The sequence below is a fragment of the Ictalurus punctatus genome, chromosome 5 (assembly GCF_001660625.3).
Source record: "Ictalurus punctatus breed USDA103 chromosome 5, Coco_2.0, whole genome shotgun sequence".
NCBI classification, from domain to species: domain Eukaryota; kingdom Metazoa; phylum Chordata; class Actinopteri; order Siluriformes; family Ictaluridae; genus Ictalurus; species Ictalurus punctatus.
Window position 1 is genome coordinate 26,440,500 of NC_030420.2, and position 20,238 is coordinate 26,460,737.

Below are 20,238 nucleotides of genomic sequence, written 5' to 3' on the forward strand. Positions count from 1 at the left end.
CTACTCTCTAGCTGCTTACTTGCTAGCTATAACGATAACTTAGCCTTAGTTATCTTGCTAACTAGTTATTTACTGAACAGTAATTTAGTTATGTTCTTATGTAATATACTGAGGTTATTTGGTTATATAAATAAGCAAGCAGTAGTGAATGAATAAATGCTCTATGCTGTATCATGACCCTAAATGGCATCCTGAAAGTCATGGATGTGCTCCTTTATGGTTAAATTGCTGCACAAAATGGCAGTATTCTTAAGATAATACAGCTAATAAGGCAGTTGTCTCCAAAATGGGGAGTTATAGAACTGGTGGTGATTATATAGTAAGGTAGATTGACAGGTGTACTGACCAACCAGAACAGAGGCTGCAGTGTGCCGTGGGTCATATGGGCTTTTCCCTTTTCCATCTTCAACGAGAGATTGATCAAATCGAAACACATGATCCTAAAGATGGAGAGAGAGAAAATTACAGGATGAGAAACGAAAGGGAGATACAGGCTGTTATTTTCCAGTTCACAACAACGTACTTTCCAATGGAAAATTGGAATCCTTATCTTTGGAGTCATAGCCTTAAGGGTCCAGCTGTTTGCAGCCATGCTATTCTCTTTCTCTTTCTCTCTGTCTCTCTCCTCTTACCTCAACCTTCTGTCCAACCTCCACGTAAGCACAGGTCGGGTGGAAGGCTCCTGTCCCACAGGCGTACAGGTGAGTTCGATTAAAGTGATGTAAAACCTTCACATAATTAACGCAGTCCATCTGCAGAACACACACAGTGACATACGCAAATCAATCTTGATGACATGAATTTTTCACATTCTTAACACAGTTCACAGAAGTCAGAGCCCCCATCTGGTACGTCTCACAATAGTTTGCTGCCAAGCACACACACACACACACACACACACACACACACACACACACACACACACACACACACACACACACACACACACACACACTTTATATGCATACACACATGGTCCAACATGGAGTTTCCAGTTCTAGTCATTTTTGCGAAACCGCATCTTATTCTTATACAAAGTGAATGTTATGAAATCCCAGAACGCTAGAACTGTTAACCACTCAAAGACAGGACTACACTATTCATAATAAGCCTGACATGTACGCAGAATGCGCATAACACAGATAGTTCAAGTAAACAATGTTACTCTGCTGACGCACAACTTGCTTGAATTTCCAAACATGCAGCCAGAGGTACAGAGGTATGGTGCGTCCCACTATAAAAAGTAGACATTTCATGCATGAATTCATTATTTTTTCAAATAAAATCCAGACACAAAAGTGAAGAAGGTCAAAGAGTCAGCAGAAAAATGGTTCTAGCATGATTATTGTGTGCTGATGTTTTCATATAAATGTTCGAGCTAATTTATTGTTATTATAAACAAGCTAATGTTAAACAGCCTGCTAGTCATTATTCTAGTTATGACAATGAATAACAAATTATTACATTAATATCAACATTTATAATTTTTACTCAGAAGTTTTCAATCTCAATTAGCTTTAATGCCTAACGAAAAAGTAGCTTTTTACATTGCTTTACTTATGTTTCTAAATAAAGTCTAAAAAGGTTTTTTGACAACTATGAAGCATTTTATGCATAAAAATTAATACATTTAAAAGCAATCTGAAGGTAACTGTTTACTTTAACTGGCCAATAGTCACATGACTCTAGTATACTAATGACAATTCTCACACACTGCACACTACACTGTATACTAGTACACATAGTGGTGTATGCATAAATAGTATGAATTATACAGTATATACTGTAAGTTTGCCATTGCAAACACATCCGTGCTTGTACAGAGTAATCATAATGAAGTGTTGCTGTGGTGGCTCAATGGTTAAGGCTCTAGGTTACTGATCAGAAAGTTGGGGTTTTGTGCCCCAATACTGCCATGCTGCCAGTCTTGCACCCTTGAGCAAGGCCCTTAACCATATTTGCTCCAGGGGCACTGTATCATGGCTGACCCTGAACTCTGACCCCAACTTCCTAACAAGCTGGGATATGTGAAAAAATTCACTCTGCTGTAATGTGTATGTGACAAATAAAGGCTTCCTTTTCTTCTTTCGTCTCTTTCTAAAATAGGTAGTAGGGGGCCAATTCAGACACAGGGTCTTTTGGTCTTTAGCTCACTCTCTCTCTCTCTCTCTGTCTCTCTCTCACACACACACACACACACACACACACACACACACACACACACACACACACACACACACACACACACACACTCTCCAGTAATCACTTGTGAGGGCACTCACTGGAGCGTGCCATGTTTCCCAGGACTCTCTGAATTGCTACGACAACACAAGGGCATGAAACATAGAGATTGCACAGTGGAGAGGGGAAGCAATGGAAGGATATGAGATGGATGGATGGGGGCTTAGAGAAGAGGAGTGTGGGAGAGATTTAGGAGGAAAGAATGGACCAGGCACTGTCTCAGAGTTACTCGTTAGTTTTAAACAGTACTGTTCCATAACTCCTCAGTGCTTCAGAAGAGAATTGAAAAGAAGAGAAAAAAAGAGAAGAGAAGAGAAGAGAAAAGAAGAGAAGAGATATAAGGAATCATAAATTCCTCTTCTATCTCTCTTGTTTTTGTAGCACCTGTCCATTCTGTAATTATCTCTCTTTTCACTCACTGTTTGAGACCGTGGCATCCCTCATTCTTTATTTTCGTCCAAGGAACATTACCTCTAGCCAATGACCTGAACCCCCAACATCTGTTTAATTGGGGTCAGGACACTCAGACACACACAGAAAGCCAAGCATCTGTCTTAGTACAATCAGCTTCCATCCTGTCCCTCAGGGCAATAGCAGAGACACAGAATTGACCTTAAAATCTACTTATTTAGAGTAACCAGGAAAGAGTATCCAGTCAGAACGAACAGGGACCATTAATTTTTTTCATTAAATTGAAAAAAACAAAAAACAAAACTCAAAACTTATAGTAAAGCAAATGAATGGGCATGGATGCTTTCTCCCTCTTTCTCTGTTATGTCTCTGTCTCTTGCCATATCTCCCTGTTTGGTTTCTGTTCTATCTCTAATTTTGCAGTTTTCCATTTCTCAAGGTGCTCATGGATAAGATTACATTTTCTGCTCAAAAAAGTGTCTCAAGGATAAGATTAAATGGGCTGCTCAGAAAAAAATGACATCATGATCTACTGTATTCCTGTGTGTTGTACACAACTTAAGGCAGTTCAGATGACCTGCTCTGGAAATCAAACAATGCCCCCCTTAAATGAAAAGAGTCATTTAGCCAAAACATATTTGTTGTTTAGTTTTGAACTGGAGCTACGAGACATAACAAGTGACGGAAGCTTATAGGTGGCAGTTTAGTATTGCGTAAACTACATTCATAAAACCTACACTCACCTTAAAACTTTGTGATTTATTCAGTATTTCAGTGTTGCTTATGTGGTTTCCGACATTAAACTGTATGACACAGGGCGATCTTGAAAAACGGACAAAAAATATCATACAGTTGAATGCAGTCAAAGCAGCCATTCTGAAAGCTTGGTTCATTTTCTTCCCCAGAACGCAGTTTGAAGGTGGAATTGTGTGCCAGAACTGAATTGGATGATTTAATACATTGTAATTATTATTGTATTATAAGGTTATAAGGTTCAAGCTGTGTTAAGAATGAACAATTGTTTGCTTTTAATTTTAAATATGAACTTATTGTGCTATTTTAACTATCTATAGCTTTTTTTTTTTTTTTTTTGATATGCTGATTGCATAATGCTAAACTGGCAGCTGTTCTAAGTTAGTTATAAATCAAATGAAATTTAGCTGTAGTGCAAAACTAAAGAAGAAGATGTCAGCTATCAAACATGTCTTGGCTGATCAACTACCTTTGGGGCAAGAGGCAAATGGCGCAAATTAAATTCTTAGCCCAACTGTACCTTTAAAAGTGGTAGTTAAACATTCAATAGTGATTCAATGTACTGAAGCTGGTATTGTACTATTTAGCTTATTACCAGTTAACCTGAGAATGAAATGGGACATAAAGTGTGTCTATTACAGAAGCTCACATTTTAAGCTTTCTCCCATTCAGACTGGGATATTACACGGAATTACAGTACGTACAGTATAGGTGTGGCTGCCTTCACATCAGGAAATTTTTATATGTTTTTCTGTAAATAGTTTTGAGAACTACAGACTTTCCAGAACTGAACTGTTTTTCTCGTTTGCATGTATCTCAGCCACAGTAAAGTTCAAGCATTGTAAAGTTTGGTTCATGAAAGGTGACAAGGCAGAAGTTTGTATTTAAAGATTACACTCCTGCTGTGGCGCAGGAACATTGCGTTATCTGATTACAAACTGAATTGATTAGGATGATGTATGTGCTGTATGTATAACTATCCAACAACTGACATTCACTGTGTGAGGAAATCATGCTTATAGTTAGCAAGGTATTTGAGATCTTTAGGCAGATTTACTTAATTTAACACCAAAATGGCTCTTTACCCAAGATTAACAAGCAAATACAAGCATTTCCATGTCTTTCTGGTGAAATATATGTATGGTTTGTTAAAGTCATAACCGAATTTTGGCCAAATATTATGATAATTTCTAAATATGAATACATTGCATAAATTATATTTCTGTGTGTGCTGCATTATTGGATTTGCCATGCAATGAAAACAGACACACACACATACACACATACACACACACACACACACACACACACACACACACACACACACACACACACACACACATACACACCCAGAACAAAAGGTTATCTTTAAGCTTACTGCTCCCCATGCAGTGTGTGTGTGTGTGTGTGTGTGTGTGTGTGTGTGTGTGTGTGTGTGTGTGTGTGTGAGTGTAAGGGCTTTAACAAATCGTCAGCCAATTAAGTTAAAGACAAACTGTGTCTATAAAAGGGTCCCTCTCCCTTTTTCACTCTGCTTTTGTCTTTCTCTGTGTCCTCCCACTTTTATATTTTGATAGGTTAATAGCTTGCAATTAACAAGGGGTAAGAGGTTGGGAAAACTCTGTGTGTGTGTGTGTGTGTGTGTGTCTGCAGGGCACAACTCACTGGAAGACTAGAGTTTTTGAAGTGAGGCCGTTAAACAAAGAGACGGAGAGAAACAAAGAACAAACTACAAAAGAAATGAGCAGAGAGTCAGTCCGTGATTTACGCAGAGAGATAATGTGTGTCTCTGAGCTCGACTCCCTACTGAGATACATGACTCCCTAGTGAGATACATGAACTTTAACCTCTGACCTTTATATTATACCGAACTGAAATCCTCGCGAGACCGTGCACATGTAGCTAATATGGCTTAGTCGAGCAGAGGCTGTGTTTTTCGAGGATATGAAACATTAAACATAATCCAGTATAATGGTGATACTATAACATGGAGATATAGTGTATATCAAACGACTCATTTGGAATAGCAGTGAAAGTCATGATCATTTCTATCAATGGCTTTACAACGAAATGATTAGGGTTGTGCAATGCATTATATTATCATAATAAGATTAATGAACAGATAGGCAAAAACAGATAGGCAGTTGCACTTCTAATTATTATTATTATTTCTTTAATGTTTCAAGTCTATAATGACCTACTGGGCACATAGTGTATTTCCTCTGAATACCAAATGTAAACAGAAAAGTTCTAACCTTTCCATTCAAATGAATAATAATAATAATAATAATAATAATAATAATAATAATAATAATAATAAATCTAATTACAGTTGTTGTCTGTCCTTTTGTGTAATATATACTCTGATTGGACAGTGTGTGTTTATCTAGTTTTAGTTTCTCCCCCAAATGCATTCCAGGAAAATTGAAACTCGCTCCATTCACATTTATTACACCTGTGACTTTTGCTAATAGGCTACATGAATCTGAGTTTGGCTCAACAATATTCCAAATAATTGAATGTGGATGTCAAAAATAAAAACGTAAATTGTTTTATCTTTGAAAGACAGGGTATACCCCGGCCACCCCTGTGGGCAATTTGATGGTATTATATATTGTTATCATGATAACTTTCACATTAGCGAATGTTTTCTTTACCTCCCTCACAATGACTTAAACCCAGAGATTTAGACTGATTAAAACTGATTACAAAATCACTTTCTGGGGAATCATATATCTGTAATGTGTTAGATAAAATTAGTAGATTAGAACATTAGCATGGAGAGAATTGCATATGTCACAACATTGCCGTTAGTGAGGGTGTTAACATTGGGCCTCATTTATCAAGGATAGGAACAAAATAATTTGTCCATTTTTCACAGGTGCATTTTCACTAGAAATTTGATTCATAAAAACCTGTTACTTCAGGAAGAAATGCTCCCAGAGCTCCTGAGTTGGTGTAAATTTACAAATAAGTAAACTTACCAATGTGAACCTGACTTGATCGCCTAATTGGCATTCAGTTAATTGACTATTTTAATCACAATTTTCCACCATCAAGTTTAAGTCGCTCATTTATTTGAATTGAACAGTGATTGTGTGCAGTGTGGTTTAGTATCGAGTCAGTGAAACACACATGCATCTGGATTTGGGAAACGATTCAATCAGCTCCGTTCCAAATGAGCTGTTTAGGACGAGCCACCTGACAGTGCTAATAGGACATGAGAATAATGAATGACTGTGTGTGCGTGTGATTTTAGCCTCGTCATGTCACCCTTTGACATCCCAGAGTCCCAGAGAGAGACTAAACACCTCCTTCTGTGTTTGGGAGGATGAGTAATTACACTATCAGAGAAGAAAGAGAAAAGAGCAAAGAAACAAAAAAAAAGAAGAAAAGAAGGCTCACAAAGTCGAGACAAAAAGGGGAGTTTGGGGGGAGAGAGAGAGAGAGAGAGAGAGAGAGAGAGAGAGAGAGAGAGAGAGAGAGAGAGAGAGAGAGAGAGAGAGAGAGAGAGAGAGAGAATTTTTTTGAGTAAACAATTCTTTGGCCAGTGAGATTCTCGGAGTACGTTTCAAGGATGGGGAAAAAACAAAACAAAAGAGAAAATAAGGAAATTAATAAAAATAAATAGAGATATAGCTAGGAAGGTTAGGACAGAAGGTTAGGAAAGAAGGAGTGTGTAAGAGGAAAGTTTATTCTCCACGGTGGTCCGAATCTCTCTCTTGTCGCCTGACGCATACATCTACTTACAATGTAGGTTACATCATGGGTCAGCGCACTAAATATGGACCTTGTGTGTGTGACTGAATATGAGCATGTGTAATTGTCAAGCTCCACTTGGATCTCAGCATCAGTTTTGTCAGACACCTCGGACACACAAACACATACATACACTCACATAAACACTTAGATGACCTGAAACACACCCTGTAGCATGAGGAAGAGGTGAAAACTGTAACATTCTCACACCCAACGCAAACACGTCTTTTTCCGTGAGAACAATCAGGGCATGACTTGACTACAATTTTTACACATGCAGTAATGAAATGATAAAACGTTTGACTTGGCTGGAGGTTGGTGCTGAAATGAAGTCTGCTGATTCACTGAAACAACATTACATGGAATCAGCAAAAGAACATCTAAACAAATTGGATTAGACCAAGAGTCATCAGTTAAAGTCCTGTAGCGCTAGTGATGACAACTTGGTGATTTCCCTGATCTAACACATAGTTTTACTTGGGCCAGTTTGACACATTTAAGTGATTACTTAATCTGTGATTTTTAATCCGGTATGATTCGGGAATGATACTCATACTCTCTTCCTGATCTGAGTACCATCTTAGTAGTAGTAGTAGTACATTAGATCACAATCTGTTTGGTCTGATTATTGGTCAGGTTTGGTCACCAGAAGTGAGAAGTAACAATTACTTTGGTACTGTACTTAAGCAGTTTTTTAAGTATCTGTACTTTCTGTATCTTTTCAAACTATTGCATCACAGGGCAGTGTAACAGGAAATCGCTATCCACCATCTTTCACACACATTAGCTCATTGGCTGCTGTTGTTGTGATTGACAGAGGAGAGAGGGCCCACTATCCTTCCCACGCAGAGGCTCCCGAACAGAAACCAGCCTTTGGTCCATGCCTGTTGGCATTGTCGAGATTCTAACGCTGTCAGGACAAACGCTTTACTGTTGCGCCACTTGGGAACAGAAGTATATATCTTTTTCAACTAATAGTTGCGAATTTTATTACTACAATTCAAATGTAAAAATCTCTACATTCTGCTCACTAAATTTTGAAACCCTACATCACTACATTTCTTTACAATTAAATATTTATAAAGTCTTATTTACTTTTTATCAGGCAGCGTCAATGAGGCAATCTAAATTCCTACCAAATCTAAATCCTTTACCAGATCTGAGATCAATAATGAGACATAATGCTGATCGTGAAAGCTAGTTATTAAGTATTCAACTAGTTTGCATCATCAGAGTTATTATCATGCTAGCTAACATTTGATAAGTTAGGAATAAAATTGTTGTTAGTTAGCCTTAACTGATGTTTTCCCATGTTCCTGAACCAGCATATTTTTCTTTTTGAATCCTTCTTATACTTTTTCTCTCATACTAGCAGTTTATATTTTCTATTTTAACTTCATTGAAGAATTTGAAGCTGTTCTTCAACAGTTACCTAGAGGTCATGTCTGTCATGTAAAGCTGACATACTGTATACAGTACATCCAGACTCTCAAAATGAGGAAAATTATACAGATAATTTATTTAATCCTACCCAAATCAGGTAGATAAATTCCTTTCCAAAACCCCATACAAACCTGTTCTGGTCAAACTAATCCATCTGGAATAGTGCTTAATCCTGCTAATTAACTGTTGAGTTGATTCACCAAGATGTGCAAGACTCTGGACCTCCAGGACTGCCAATGATGACCCCTGGATTAGGCAGGCTTTCACACATCTACATTCAGAGCCTGCCTGAGACTTTCACTAATCACTGTCTAGCTAAAAGCTACAATACCCACAGAAAGAATCAGTTCATTATATAGACAGACTGTACTGATCTGTAGTCTCTATAGTAGCAGAAGGAGAAAAAGCTGTGTTTCCATTGGACTCTGAACTACACTTTACACATGTTACTCTTATACCATGATTACTCAAATATATACAGTATATACAGTTTTTACATTTTTCCTCAAATTATTTGCAACTCACTCTCTATAAACTTCCGGAAAAGTCTAACCTTGTTCTATATTTGTCTGATAGAGTAGCACAAGCTCTTTTTTGTAATCATATTGTACAAATGTATTTTCTTCAGATAGTTTCGAACTAGTGTGAAATGTCCTGCACTTCACATGCAATGGCAGATGGCAAAAAAAACTAAACAAAAAAGTTTGGAAATTGCAGATAATACTAATATCAGAGCTCTGAATATCAGCCTAGAACTGATCTTGATGCCCTCATAGTACCTGAGACAACTCTCTCAAGCCTTCTATTGCCAAGGTTTGTCTTGGCATAGGCATGATGATGAAATTGTTCAACACAATGCGTGCCCTGTTTTCATCAGCAGGTTCGGTATTGTGTCAGTCAATATCGCTCGGGTTTACACAATAAAATGCCTCAGCGGATCGGATCTGGTTCCGATCCAGTTCGTCAAGCTAGTTTGGATCATAGTACTGATAGTCAGGTGCTTTGACTGATAAAAATCTTACATTGATATCCTTTCCTGCCCAGTTGCATTCTTCCCTCCACTCCACAGGTGCTGGCCAGTAAATCTGGAGAGAGAGAGAGAGAGAGAGAGAGAGAGAGAGAGAGAGAGAGAGAGAGAGAGAGAGAGAGACAGACAGAGAGACAGAGACAGACAGAAGTTATAGAAAAGGTCATGACCTAGGCAAGGTTTGACTTGTCCAGTAGCTAGAGGGACATTCTCTCTGGATATCCTGTTGTTAAAAACACAACCAGGGACTGCACACACACACACACACACACACACACACACACACACACACACACACACACACACACACAATGCTCTTTCTTAAGAAAAAACTGCAGCTTTTATTTGAAAACCTAAAAGAGTTTCTTTCCTTCATTCCTGAGATTAATGTTAGGGTTAGATTTAGGTAGACCATTAATTAGCCTCATTAATATTACTGTCAATGCAAGGTCCTTATAAGGATAGTAAGACGAAACTTGTGAAGAAAAAAAAAGTGTGTTTGTGTGTGTGGGTTGTGTGTGTGTGTTCTCCCTAGACCGCGATACTCTTGCCCTCAGCAGTGACCTCATCTCTCATCTTTCTTTTTCCACTCTAGAGGAGATGAAAATCCCTCACTCATTCATAAGCACGCTGGCCTTTATCACCTTTAAGTCATCAGGTATCATCTGGTAGCCCTGCTGAGACTATCTTTAACACTCATTTAAACCAACTGTTATCACCTTTATACTCACACCTTCTGCTCACATAGAACTAAATCCACACAGTATACACACACACACACACACACACACACACACACACACACACACACACACACACATACACCTTTAGAGCTCATCTATCATTCAGGCATCTTTTTGGGTAATTAAGGGAAAGCAGTCTAGTTTTCTGTTAGATCCCTTTAATCTAAATCTCCCATCTTGGCCTTTTTCCAAGAGCCAGCAGGGCCTCAGGATACAAACACACTGATCAGTGGATAAACGGTGATAGAGAAAAAGACAGTTGCCTTTATATTGTAGTGTGTTTATGCTGTCACATCATTTAGTCATCTATATATCTTAGATATTGTACGTCTTCCATTATGCACATTATGTGAATGAAAGCTGATCTGACAGGACAGGTCTCAGCTCTTCTAATAAATATGTAGTGATTCTGCTGAAGTTTTACTTTGAAATCCATGCCACAGCCCTAAATTCACTGTCTGGAATCCATGGCTGAGTTTACACTGCTTTAGCAGGTAGTGCGAATTGCTTTTTCAACAGCAGCATACTGAGCTAGCAGTCATAAGAGATAATAGGAATCCTATGGCCTCAGTTTTGTAATGTTAAACGTAATGTGCACATATAATTTTGTAAAGTTTGTTCTCCTTACATACGATGATACTCTAACTATATTTTGGCACTAATTCCCAACTCTCATTATTTGCTAATCTCTAGAGATCTATCAAGTAACATTTACAGCCACTGGTAAAAAAACAACAACAACAACCATTCTCATTAGTCAGATAAATATTACATTAAGTAGGTAACTGTACATTTAGGATAAATGATGTTAACTAACAATTTTTCTTTAATTAGATTCCTGGCCAACCAAAACATGGGCTTGGCCAAGAACATTAGAGCTTTCAGTTTTCTGATGGGCTAGCTAATGTAATAATGGTTTGTCCAAACCTGTGTGTGTTTGTTGGGGTCATTAGCTAGGTCATGTGTCCAACCATAAGCACATCCTTTACTATCACGTGCGATGGAACACCCCTTATGTCCTTCTCCAGCATGCATTAGACCATTAGCACATTTGCACAGTTTGGTGCTAATATATCTGATTCAACTCTTCAGCTAATTGTCATGCCTGTCATTAGCACAATAGCTCAGCAGGAGTGGAAAAGTGTTTACCTTTTGTTCTTGCTTGGCAATGTTGTCCAGGCTGAGCGACAACAGGTAGTTTCGCGCTCCTACAAAAAGCCGCCCCCTTTCTTCGTCGAGTAGGAGCGATCCGAAACAGCACGCGCGGTCCAACTCAAACCGCTTCACTCCATTAAACTGCTGGAGTTCTGCAACACACACACACACACACACACACACACACACACACACACACACACATGTAGATGCACACAATTACACATAAATATATACAGATTTCTAAACAAAAGTGCCAAAATAGGATATCTGCACACATGGCAACTGAACAAGATCTGAAACAAGTTAACAACCATCGTTTTCTCACTCTCTCTCTCTCTCTCTCTCTCTCTCTCTCTCTCTCTCTCTCTCTCTCTCTCACACACACACACACACACACACACACACACCTTTGTAAGTAAGCTTCATCCTTGGTGAAGAAGAGGAAGAGGTAGAAAACGCAGATGATCCACTGGATGATGAGCTCACAGTGATCAGGTTGAGCATCACAGTCATTACCAACACTATCATAGTCGTCATCATCTTCAGATGTGCTCAAAGGTGATTAGAGATGAGCTTCAAGCTGGTGGATGCACTGGAAAGTGGTTGGTCCTTTGCTTTGGTTGTGATTTCTGTGATAGGGCTTCCGAATGTTCCAGATCAGACAATGTGATTGTAGAACTGGAAAAAAAAAAGAAAAGAAAAAAATTTAAAGTATAGTCAACAATGCTGGCTGAAGTTAGTAGACCCTAGCTGTTCTGAAACTCCAAATGCAAGCATACAGACCACTACATTTAGTGTTCCCTATAAAGTCACGCCCACAAATCACTCTAAAGCCTGAATGCTAGTGCAAGAGGTGGAGCTTTCTGAACTAATAGGCATGTAGGAACACTTGGGGCTGATTGGTTGGATGCTAGCAGTTACAATAAAAAAAATATCATCCATCCATCCATCCATCCATTTTCCATGCTGCTTATCCTATCCTGGGGAGCCTGGAGCCTATTCCAGGGAATTCGGGGCACAAGGTCGGGGTGCCAACTCATCACAGGGCACAATCACACACACACAAACAATTTGGCAATGCTAATCAGCTTACAGCGCAAGTCTTAGAACTTGGAGAGGAAACCGGAGTACCAGGAGGAAACCCTGAAGCACGGGGAGAACATGCAGACACCACACACACACACACAGGGCAGAGGCTGGATTCCTCACCAACCGCAGAGGAGCGAGGCAAACGTGCTAACCACTAAGCCACAGTGCTTACTGCTTATTTATTTATATATTTATTTATAACTCCGGTGGAAACAAGAACTGAGCTTTTTCTCTAAGCAGATATTTTCATTTATATAAAGATTAAATATAAATATTAAACTAATCAAATTACTGACTTTACCTTTAAAAAGAACACTTCATGCTTCTCATCTTTCTCTTTCTAAAATGAGCTTTATTATTATTATTATTATTATTATTAGTAGTAGTAGTAGTAGTATTACTAGTAGTAATAGAAGTAGTAGTAGTAGTAGTAGTATTAAATAATAAATGATTACAATCAAAAATAGGATAAATTATTAATATTTAGACCACAGAGTGACTGAATTCTCACATTTGATTCCCGCATAATCTAAGACTAATAATAAATGTATATATTTTTTAAGTGTTGTTTAACATATAAAAAGTGTAAAACTTGATGTGGTGAAGTTTTTTGTTTTGGAAAGAGTCCCAAGTGTCAGCGCTTTGTAACAGTCACAGTGCTGAGTTTCTCAGCACAGGAAAGTTTTCAGGACAGAGGAGTTTCTCTGTGAAATAACAAAAGCCGTGTTTTTTTTTATTATCAGTAAGTTGAAGAGAGAGAAAAGGAGATGTTGCTGAGTGAACGTCTGACGTTTTATCATCGCCATAACGTAAGTTAACAGTTAACAGGAACTATCTCGTCTCATGGATGTTCCACAACATGTAATCTAACTATAAACAGTTAAAAAGTATGACGTGTGGATGATTAATCAATTTTAGGGTATAAAGAGAATAGCACACATGCTGTTATATGAAAATAATATACGGCGTTGCCTCGGGCCTTATCACACCACTGTTAACGTTAACGTGTCTGCTGAGGTCAATGCATTCATTCATCTTGAGTAACCGCTTTATCCTGGTCCTGTGTGTGTGCGAATCGTAGGAACACTAGGCATGAGGTTCGAACACACCCTGGACAGGACAGCGTATAAGTGCATTTTTTCTTATTAAAGGTCTCCACAGCCTTTACTGTTTAAGCTTCATACTGTACAGTAGTGTTATTAATATTACACAGCCACTCCCTCTCGCTTTCTCTTCATCCATAACATTCTTTACCAGTGTGTCCAACTAATATTAAAGCAGATTATTTCAGGCATGCACACACACACACACACACACACACACACACACACACACACACACACACACACACATAATTTCAGGAATGCACAAATGGGCTACTGCTCTTGCCCATCGCTGCATTCTATTAAACTATCTAGGGCAATTTGGTAATAGCCTTCCAGCACACACACACACACACACACACACACACACACACACACACACACACACACACACACACAGGTGCTGCCAGTCGTGGACCTCTGCCACAGTATGACCACTGAACCACTGAATGGACTGAGTGAATGCAGCGATGGTGCCAGACCTCAGTCTCACACACACACAAACACACACACACACACACACACACACCTCTCTAGAGCCATATTTGATAACACACACACACACACACACACACACACACACACACACACACACACACACACACACACAATCCCTCTGTTCCTCCATCCCTCTGTTACTCCATCTCTCTTTTACTCCCTCCATCTCTCTGTTACTCCCTCCATCTCTCTTTTACTCCCTCCATCTCTCTGTTACTCCCTCCATCTCTCTGTTACTCCCTCCATCTCTCTTTTACTCCCTCCATCTCTCTGTTACTCCCTCCATCTCTCTGTTACTCCCTCCATCCATCTGTTACTCCCTCCATCCATCTGTTACTCCCTCCATCCATCTGTTACTCCCTCCATCCATCTGTTACTCCCTCCATCCATCTGTTACTCCCTCCATCTCTCTGTTACTCCCTCCATCTCTCTGTTACTCCCTCCATCTCTCTGTTACTCCCTCCATCCATCTGTTACTCCCTCCATCCATCTGTTACTCCCTCCATCCATCTGTTACTCCCTCCATCCCTGTTACTCCCTCCATCCATCTGTTACTCCCTCTATCCCTCTGTTAGTCCCTCCATTCATATTTCTCTTTCTCTTATGTCTCCCATTCTCAATTCCTGTTTCTCTCTCTATACCCGTTTGTCTCTTTATCCCTTATTGTCCTCTTCCCTCCATTCCTAACTTAACTCCCTTTTCTACATCTTTCATTTATTATCTCACTACCTCCCTGTCTTCTCCCTCTCCCAAATCATTTCCCCATCGCTTCATTTCATTCTACTCTTCCTCCATCTCTCCAATTACTTGCCATTCCACAGTTTCTGTCACTCCATCCTGTTCTTCTTTGCCCATTGCTCCATTTTCCTTTGTTCATCCTGGAGTCTCGTTCCCCATCTGTCTTTTTCTTTACTTCCATCACTTTTTGTCTAGTCCTCCATCTCTCTTTAGTCTACCACACCCCCCAGTCTCATTCCCTCCTTCCCTCTCCGATCTCTTTCTGTTGCTTTCTCCCTCTGGGCTCATTAAAGGAAAAGCAGATGTCCATTTCCTCTTCTTCATTTCTCTTTTCGTTAAAGAGATCTGTACATACGTCACCGGTAACAACATCTAAACTATCTGTGTGTGTGTGTGTGTGTGTGTGTGAGAGAGAGAGAGAGAGAGAGAGAGAGAGAGAGAGAGAGAGAGAAAGAGAGAGAGAGTGCACCCATGCTTGCAAGGCTAGAAGAGGTGGAATAAATTGCAATCTTTTCATCCATTACAGCAACCACCAAGGCCAAGAGCATTTTGACTCTGACACATGAACACACACACACACACACACACACACACACACACACACACACACACACACACACACTCTCTCTCTCTCTCTCTCTCTCTCTCTCTCTCTCTCTCTCTCTGCTGCAGTGATGAATATTAAAAAGGTTTAATCTGCAGGAATGAAGAGGTGAGAGACAACCTACTGACTTAACGGAATATAGATAGTGTGCTCCCTAATGCAATAACACACACACACACACACACACACACACACACACACACACACACACACACACACCAAGAGACTACCCTGCACACATATGCTGCATATTCAGCATTTCCTAATGCAGTCCTCTTTACACCACTAACACACACAGACACACACACACAAGTACTCTATCTGAGTATCCCTCTGAGTCAAGTGTGGTTTCAAAATTATTAGCTGCATACACTATTTAATAAATGATGCATCACACACACACACACACACACACACACACACACACACACACACACACACACACACACACACACAGGCAGAGCAGCGCAAAGACACTCTATCATAAAGTGTTGGTATCCAAGAGTGTTGTCCTATATAAAGTGCACACACACACATACACACAAACACGCACACAGACAAAGGCAGGTGTGGTTGGGTAGGACAGAACCATCCCAGTCCTGAGAGAAATAAGGAGAAAAATGAGTACATCTCTCCGTCCTTCACACTTCCTTAAACCTTGTGCCACTGCCTTACAATGCGTCTTCATTACAGCTGAGGCTAGAGTCACACACACACACACACACACACACACACACACACACACACACACACACACACACACACACACAGAGGAAACAATAGGCGCTCAGTTCATTTCAAACGAAACCCTTCCACACCAATATAGCGAAAGTGAGAGCGCTAGAACAAGAGAACAAACCAAGGAAAGAGGAAAGGCGTCTTCTGGAAACTTCAGGTCCAAACTTTTGATGTGTTCTGTTTAACGTAATTTGTCCCATAAATCCAGCCTCATAGGAGAAAAACAAAAAGGCCAAAACATAGCAACTTAATATGTCCATCATTTTTCTCAATACACTCATTTAGACATATTATCCAGTTAAAAACACAGAACTAATGACAATCTCAATCTCGGTAATGATGGAACATTCATCATTTTCTCTCTGCATGTGCAGAGATTCCCACTGAAATCCCACTGACTTCTCGGCAGTTCAATGACCTGTGTCATTTCCATCAGCCATAAAAACAAACAAACAAAAAAAAGCACCTCCAGGGTTTGGGGTTCGAATCATGCCTCCCCCATGTACGCAGAGTTTGCATGTTCTCCCCGTACTTTGGGGGTTTCCTCCAGGTACTCCAGTTTCCTCCCCCAGTCTACGGATCTGCGGTGTAGGTTGATTGGCATTTCCAAATTGTCTGTAGTGTGTGAACATGTGTGTGTGTGTGTGTGATTGTGCCCAGCGATGGGTTGGCACCCCGTCCAAGGTGTTCCAGAGTTTCCTGGGATAGGCTCCAGCATCTCTCATGACCGTGTGTAGGATAAGCGGTATGGAAAATGGATGAATGAATGGATGGATGAATATACCAGCCTTTTCAACCTTGTGTCTATCCAGTACTACTATATCTAAACATTTTTGAGGAACATACTGTAAATTTCTTGTTCATTATTGACAGTTACAAAGCACTGACACTGGAGACTCCTTCCATAAAAGTAAAACATAAATGCCTACTTTTAAATGTAAACTTTGAACAGATCAGATAAACTTTGAACTATCTCACTGAGGTACTGTGAGAGAGAGAGAGAAAGAGAGAGAGAGAGAGGGGGTAATTACTGTGTCATAAGCCTCTTTGGGTTAAGCACAGCAACATGAGAAAGCAAGGGTCGTGAAAGCATAGAGAGCAAGAGGCCAGGGGAGAGAAGGAGTGAGAGACTGAAGGAGAACGAGAGGAGGAGAAAAGAGGTGATTGTTCCTGAGAAGCTCGTCTGGCCTCCTCCCAGCAGGCCGAGCCTCCCATCACACAGCGGAGCAGAAAAGAAAGAATGGAGAGAGAAGAAAGCAGAGAGGCAAGGTCTGTGCTCACGCAGGGAGGGAGAAAAGAAAAAAAGGGCGAGAGACAGCAGGAGATCAGAGGCTTTTGCTCCTAGAGAGCCAGAGGGACACATTCATGGGACAGTCCCAGGAAAAGAGAGAGAGGGATGGAAGGTCTGCCAAAAGGAAACCTCAATATTTTCTCTCTCTCTCTCTCTCTCTCTCTCTCTCTCTGCGCTACAGGACCAATGTTAAAACACCAACATACATTTGCACTTTCCAACCTTTTAAAGGTATTGTTTCTATAGTAACAACGAGTTGTATGGAGATGCTCCACATAATCTAAGACAGATAATAAATAGATTGCAAAAAAAATGCTGTTGTTTAACAAAGAAAAAATATAAAAAAATATTGCTGATGTGGTGACGTTGTTGTGCTAGGAGACGTTTATGTAACACTCACTGTATGGAAGGAATGGGAAAGTCTTCGGAGGTTACACTTTCCGGTTTCTCTGTAAAATGTCAAGTTGCATTGCTAAAACAAAAGCCATTACAAGAACTAACTTGTCTTGTGGGTGTTTCACAATGTTAAACGGTCCATACAGGATTTCTCAGAGCTTTATTTTATGATTATTGCGGCCAAAAATGATGATTTTGCTGTGGCTTTTTTTTCTCTCTCTCAATTTTCATAGTTTATTGTGCTTTTTTTTCTTTGCTTAAAACTACCTGCATTGTATGAAAATGTTTTGCACGGTCTTTCGCAGTGATGTTTGTTGGTAAATAAGCTGAGACCATTTAGCTGTAGTCGTGTCCGACTCACGTGAATTGAAGAGGGCTTTGACTGAATGCACGTTGTGATGATGTCACCTGATGTGTCTTGGCCTGAATCTGCAGAAGACCTGCGGTAATTCTGAAAAATGGCAAGCTCCTCCTAATATTGTGGAGTGTGCCTGATTTTGCGTTCATTTCTACGATCACAAAAACACGGAATCCTGGAGGGACTGATTAAAAGTGTGACACATCATTCACTAACAAATACAAAATTTAAATGGTTGGCAAATCACTATGTGGTATAAGTGGAATAATACACTTTGGAAAACCCAGCACGATGGGCAGTGTGTATAGAATTATGTCATTGTTATCATTTTATTTCCAAAAAATATAGCTGCTTTGTTAACAAATTTATATTTTATATTTGCATATTTGTTAGATTTTCCCCAGGGATACTTTAAGGGTTACAATACACCTTTAGCGTATTGGCATCTTTGCAATATTGAGATGAATACAGGCTTTGAAGCTAGTATTACTAACTAACTCCTTACAGGCATCTTCATATCGATGGAAACTCTGCATTCTGAGACACAGATTTATAATACGGTATAAGCATCAAGGCAACAAGGCAGCTGCCTTCTGTTTAGGACACACCCCAATATGTCAGCAATTTCCAACAGGCACTTCTGCGAATACCAAACAGTTCTAAAAGGCCGTTATGTTATACCCTATGTAGCAAGCATGTATAGTGAATATGAGGACATGCTGTATGTATAGTGCTGCCTCATCGTGATTTTATTTTAATGTAATGCAATTTAATCTGATGCACAAACCCAGTGTAGCACTATTGCTAATACATTCCAGACACACTCAGAATTTTTTTTTACTAACCTGGGGATATAAGGTCATAAATTCTTGTCACTAATGTAGTCGCCTCGAGGCTGTATCTTTTTCTTTTTTTACTTTAAGGAACAGGTTGTCTTTACTTTTAAACCTCATTTCAGATACATAATTAGACTTTAAAGGCCTTTGTACCTTGGAAAGTATATCTATATTGTATAAATGTACATACAACGATTTTCTTTTTTTTTTTTTTAAAAAAAACGTTTACTTTTGTACACTAGAACACAACGTCTGTTTCAGAAGAAACCCACATACATACATGCAGAGGTAAATGTAGAGTTCAAATACAAAGCACACAGCAGCTTGTAACTGTGGGAGGACAGAGATGAGTAGCTGTGAGTGTGCGTGTGTATGTTTGTGTGTGTGTGTGTGTGTGTGTGTGTGTGTGTGCGTCAAAAGTAATCTCTGCTCCCGGGCGCAAACACTTCAGTCCACTTTGAAAAGCACACAAACGCTTCTACGAGTGCAGTGCATGATGTACACACACTCACACACACTACATAACATTAATAGGCATAAATAATGGACTTAACTCGAGAGCAGTGCGAGAACGAGTGAGGGAAGGAGGGAAAGGGAGGGGGGAGTGTGCTGAACAGGACAATAAAATATGCTAAACCTCTACACGATATTTCAGCTGTCTTGTAAACCGCTCTGTGTATATGCACACAATGGGTGTCACTACAGCCATCAGTGTGTTAGAAGCCACACACACACACACACACACACACACACACACACACACACACACACACACACAAGTAAAACTGAGAAGCCTGATCAGTGGCTGTTCATGGGCACGGTGCCAGAGTTGCCAGGCGGCCTCAAATCCCTCCAAAGGTATGACACATGACCAAACCAAACAGACAAGAACACGTTCCCTCGTACTATAGTAAAGATTTCATATAGATAATGAACGTTTGTTAAAGTTTGACGTAGTACAATACATCCTGGAACAAAATAATAACAAACCAGTGCTAGAGGCGAAAAAGGAAATAGTGGTGCAAACAGTGGATTATTTATGATTGTACCTG

At 39.7% G+C, this 20,238-nt stretch overlaps 1 protein-coding gene across 1 annotated transcript in view; it reads right to left on the minus strand.

Moving 5' to 3' along the window:
• sema3b (sema domain, immunoglobulin domain (Ig), short basic domain, secreted, (semaphorin) 3B) overlaps positions 1 to 20,238 on the minus strand; it is a 59,376-nt gene that overhangs the window by 12,009 nt on the left and 27,129 nt on the right. Inside the window, exons 2-6 of the mRNA XM_053680367.1 lie at positions 11,943 to 12,213; positions 11,527 to 11,684; positions 9,630 to 9,692; positions 633 to 752; positions 347 to 440 (exon numbers count right to left, since the gene is read on the minus strand). Coding sequence (XP_053536342.1) covers positions 347 to 440; positions 633 to 752; positions 9,630 to 9,692; positions 11,527 to 11,684; positions 11,943 to 12,075 — 568 coding nt within the window. The 5' untranslated portion in view covers positions 12,076 to 12,213. The remainder of the gene's footprint in view (positions 1 to 346; positions 441 to 632; positions 753 to 9,629; positions 9,693 to 11,526; positions 11,685 to 11,942; positions 12,214 to 20,238) is intronic.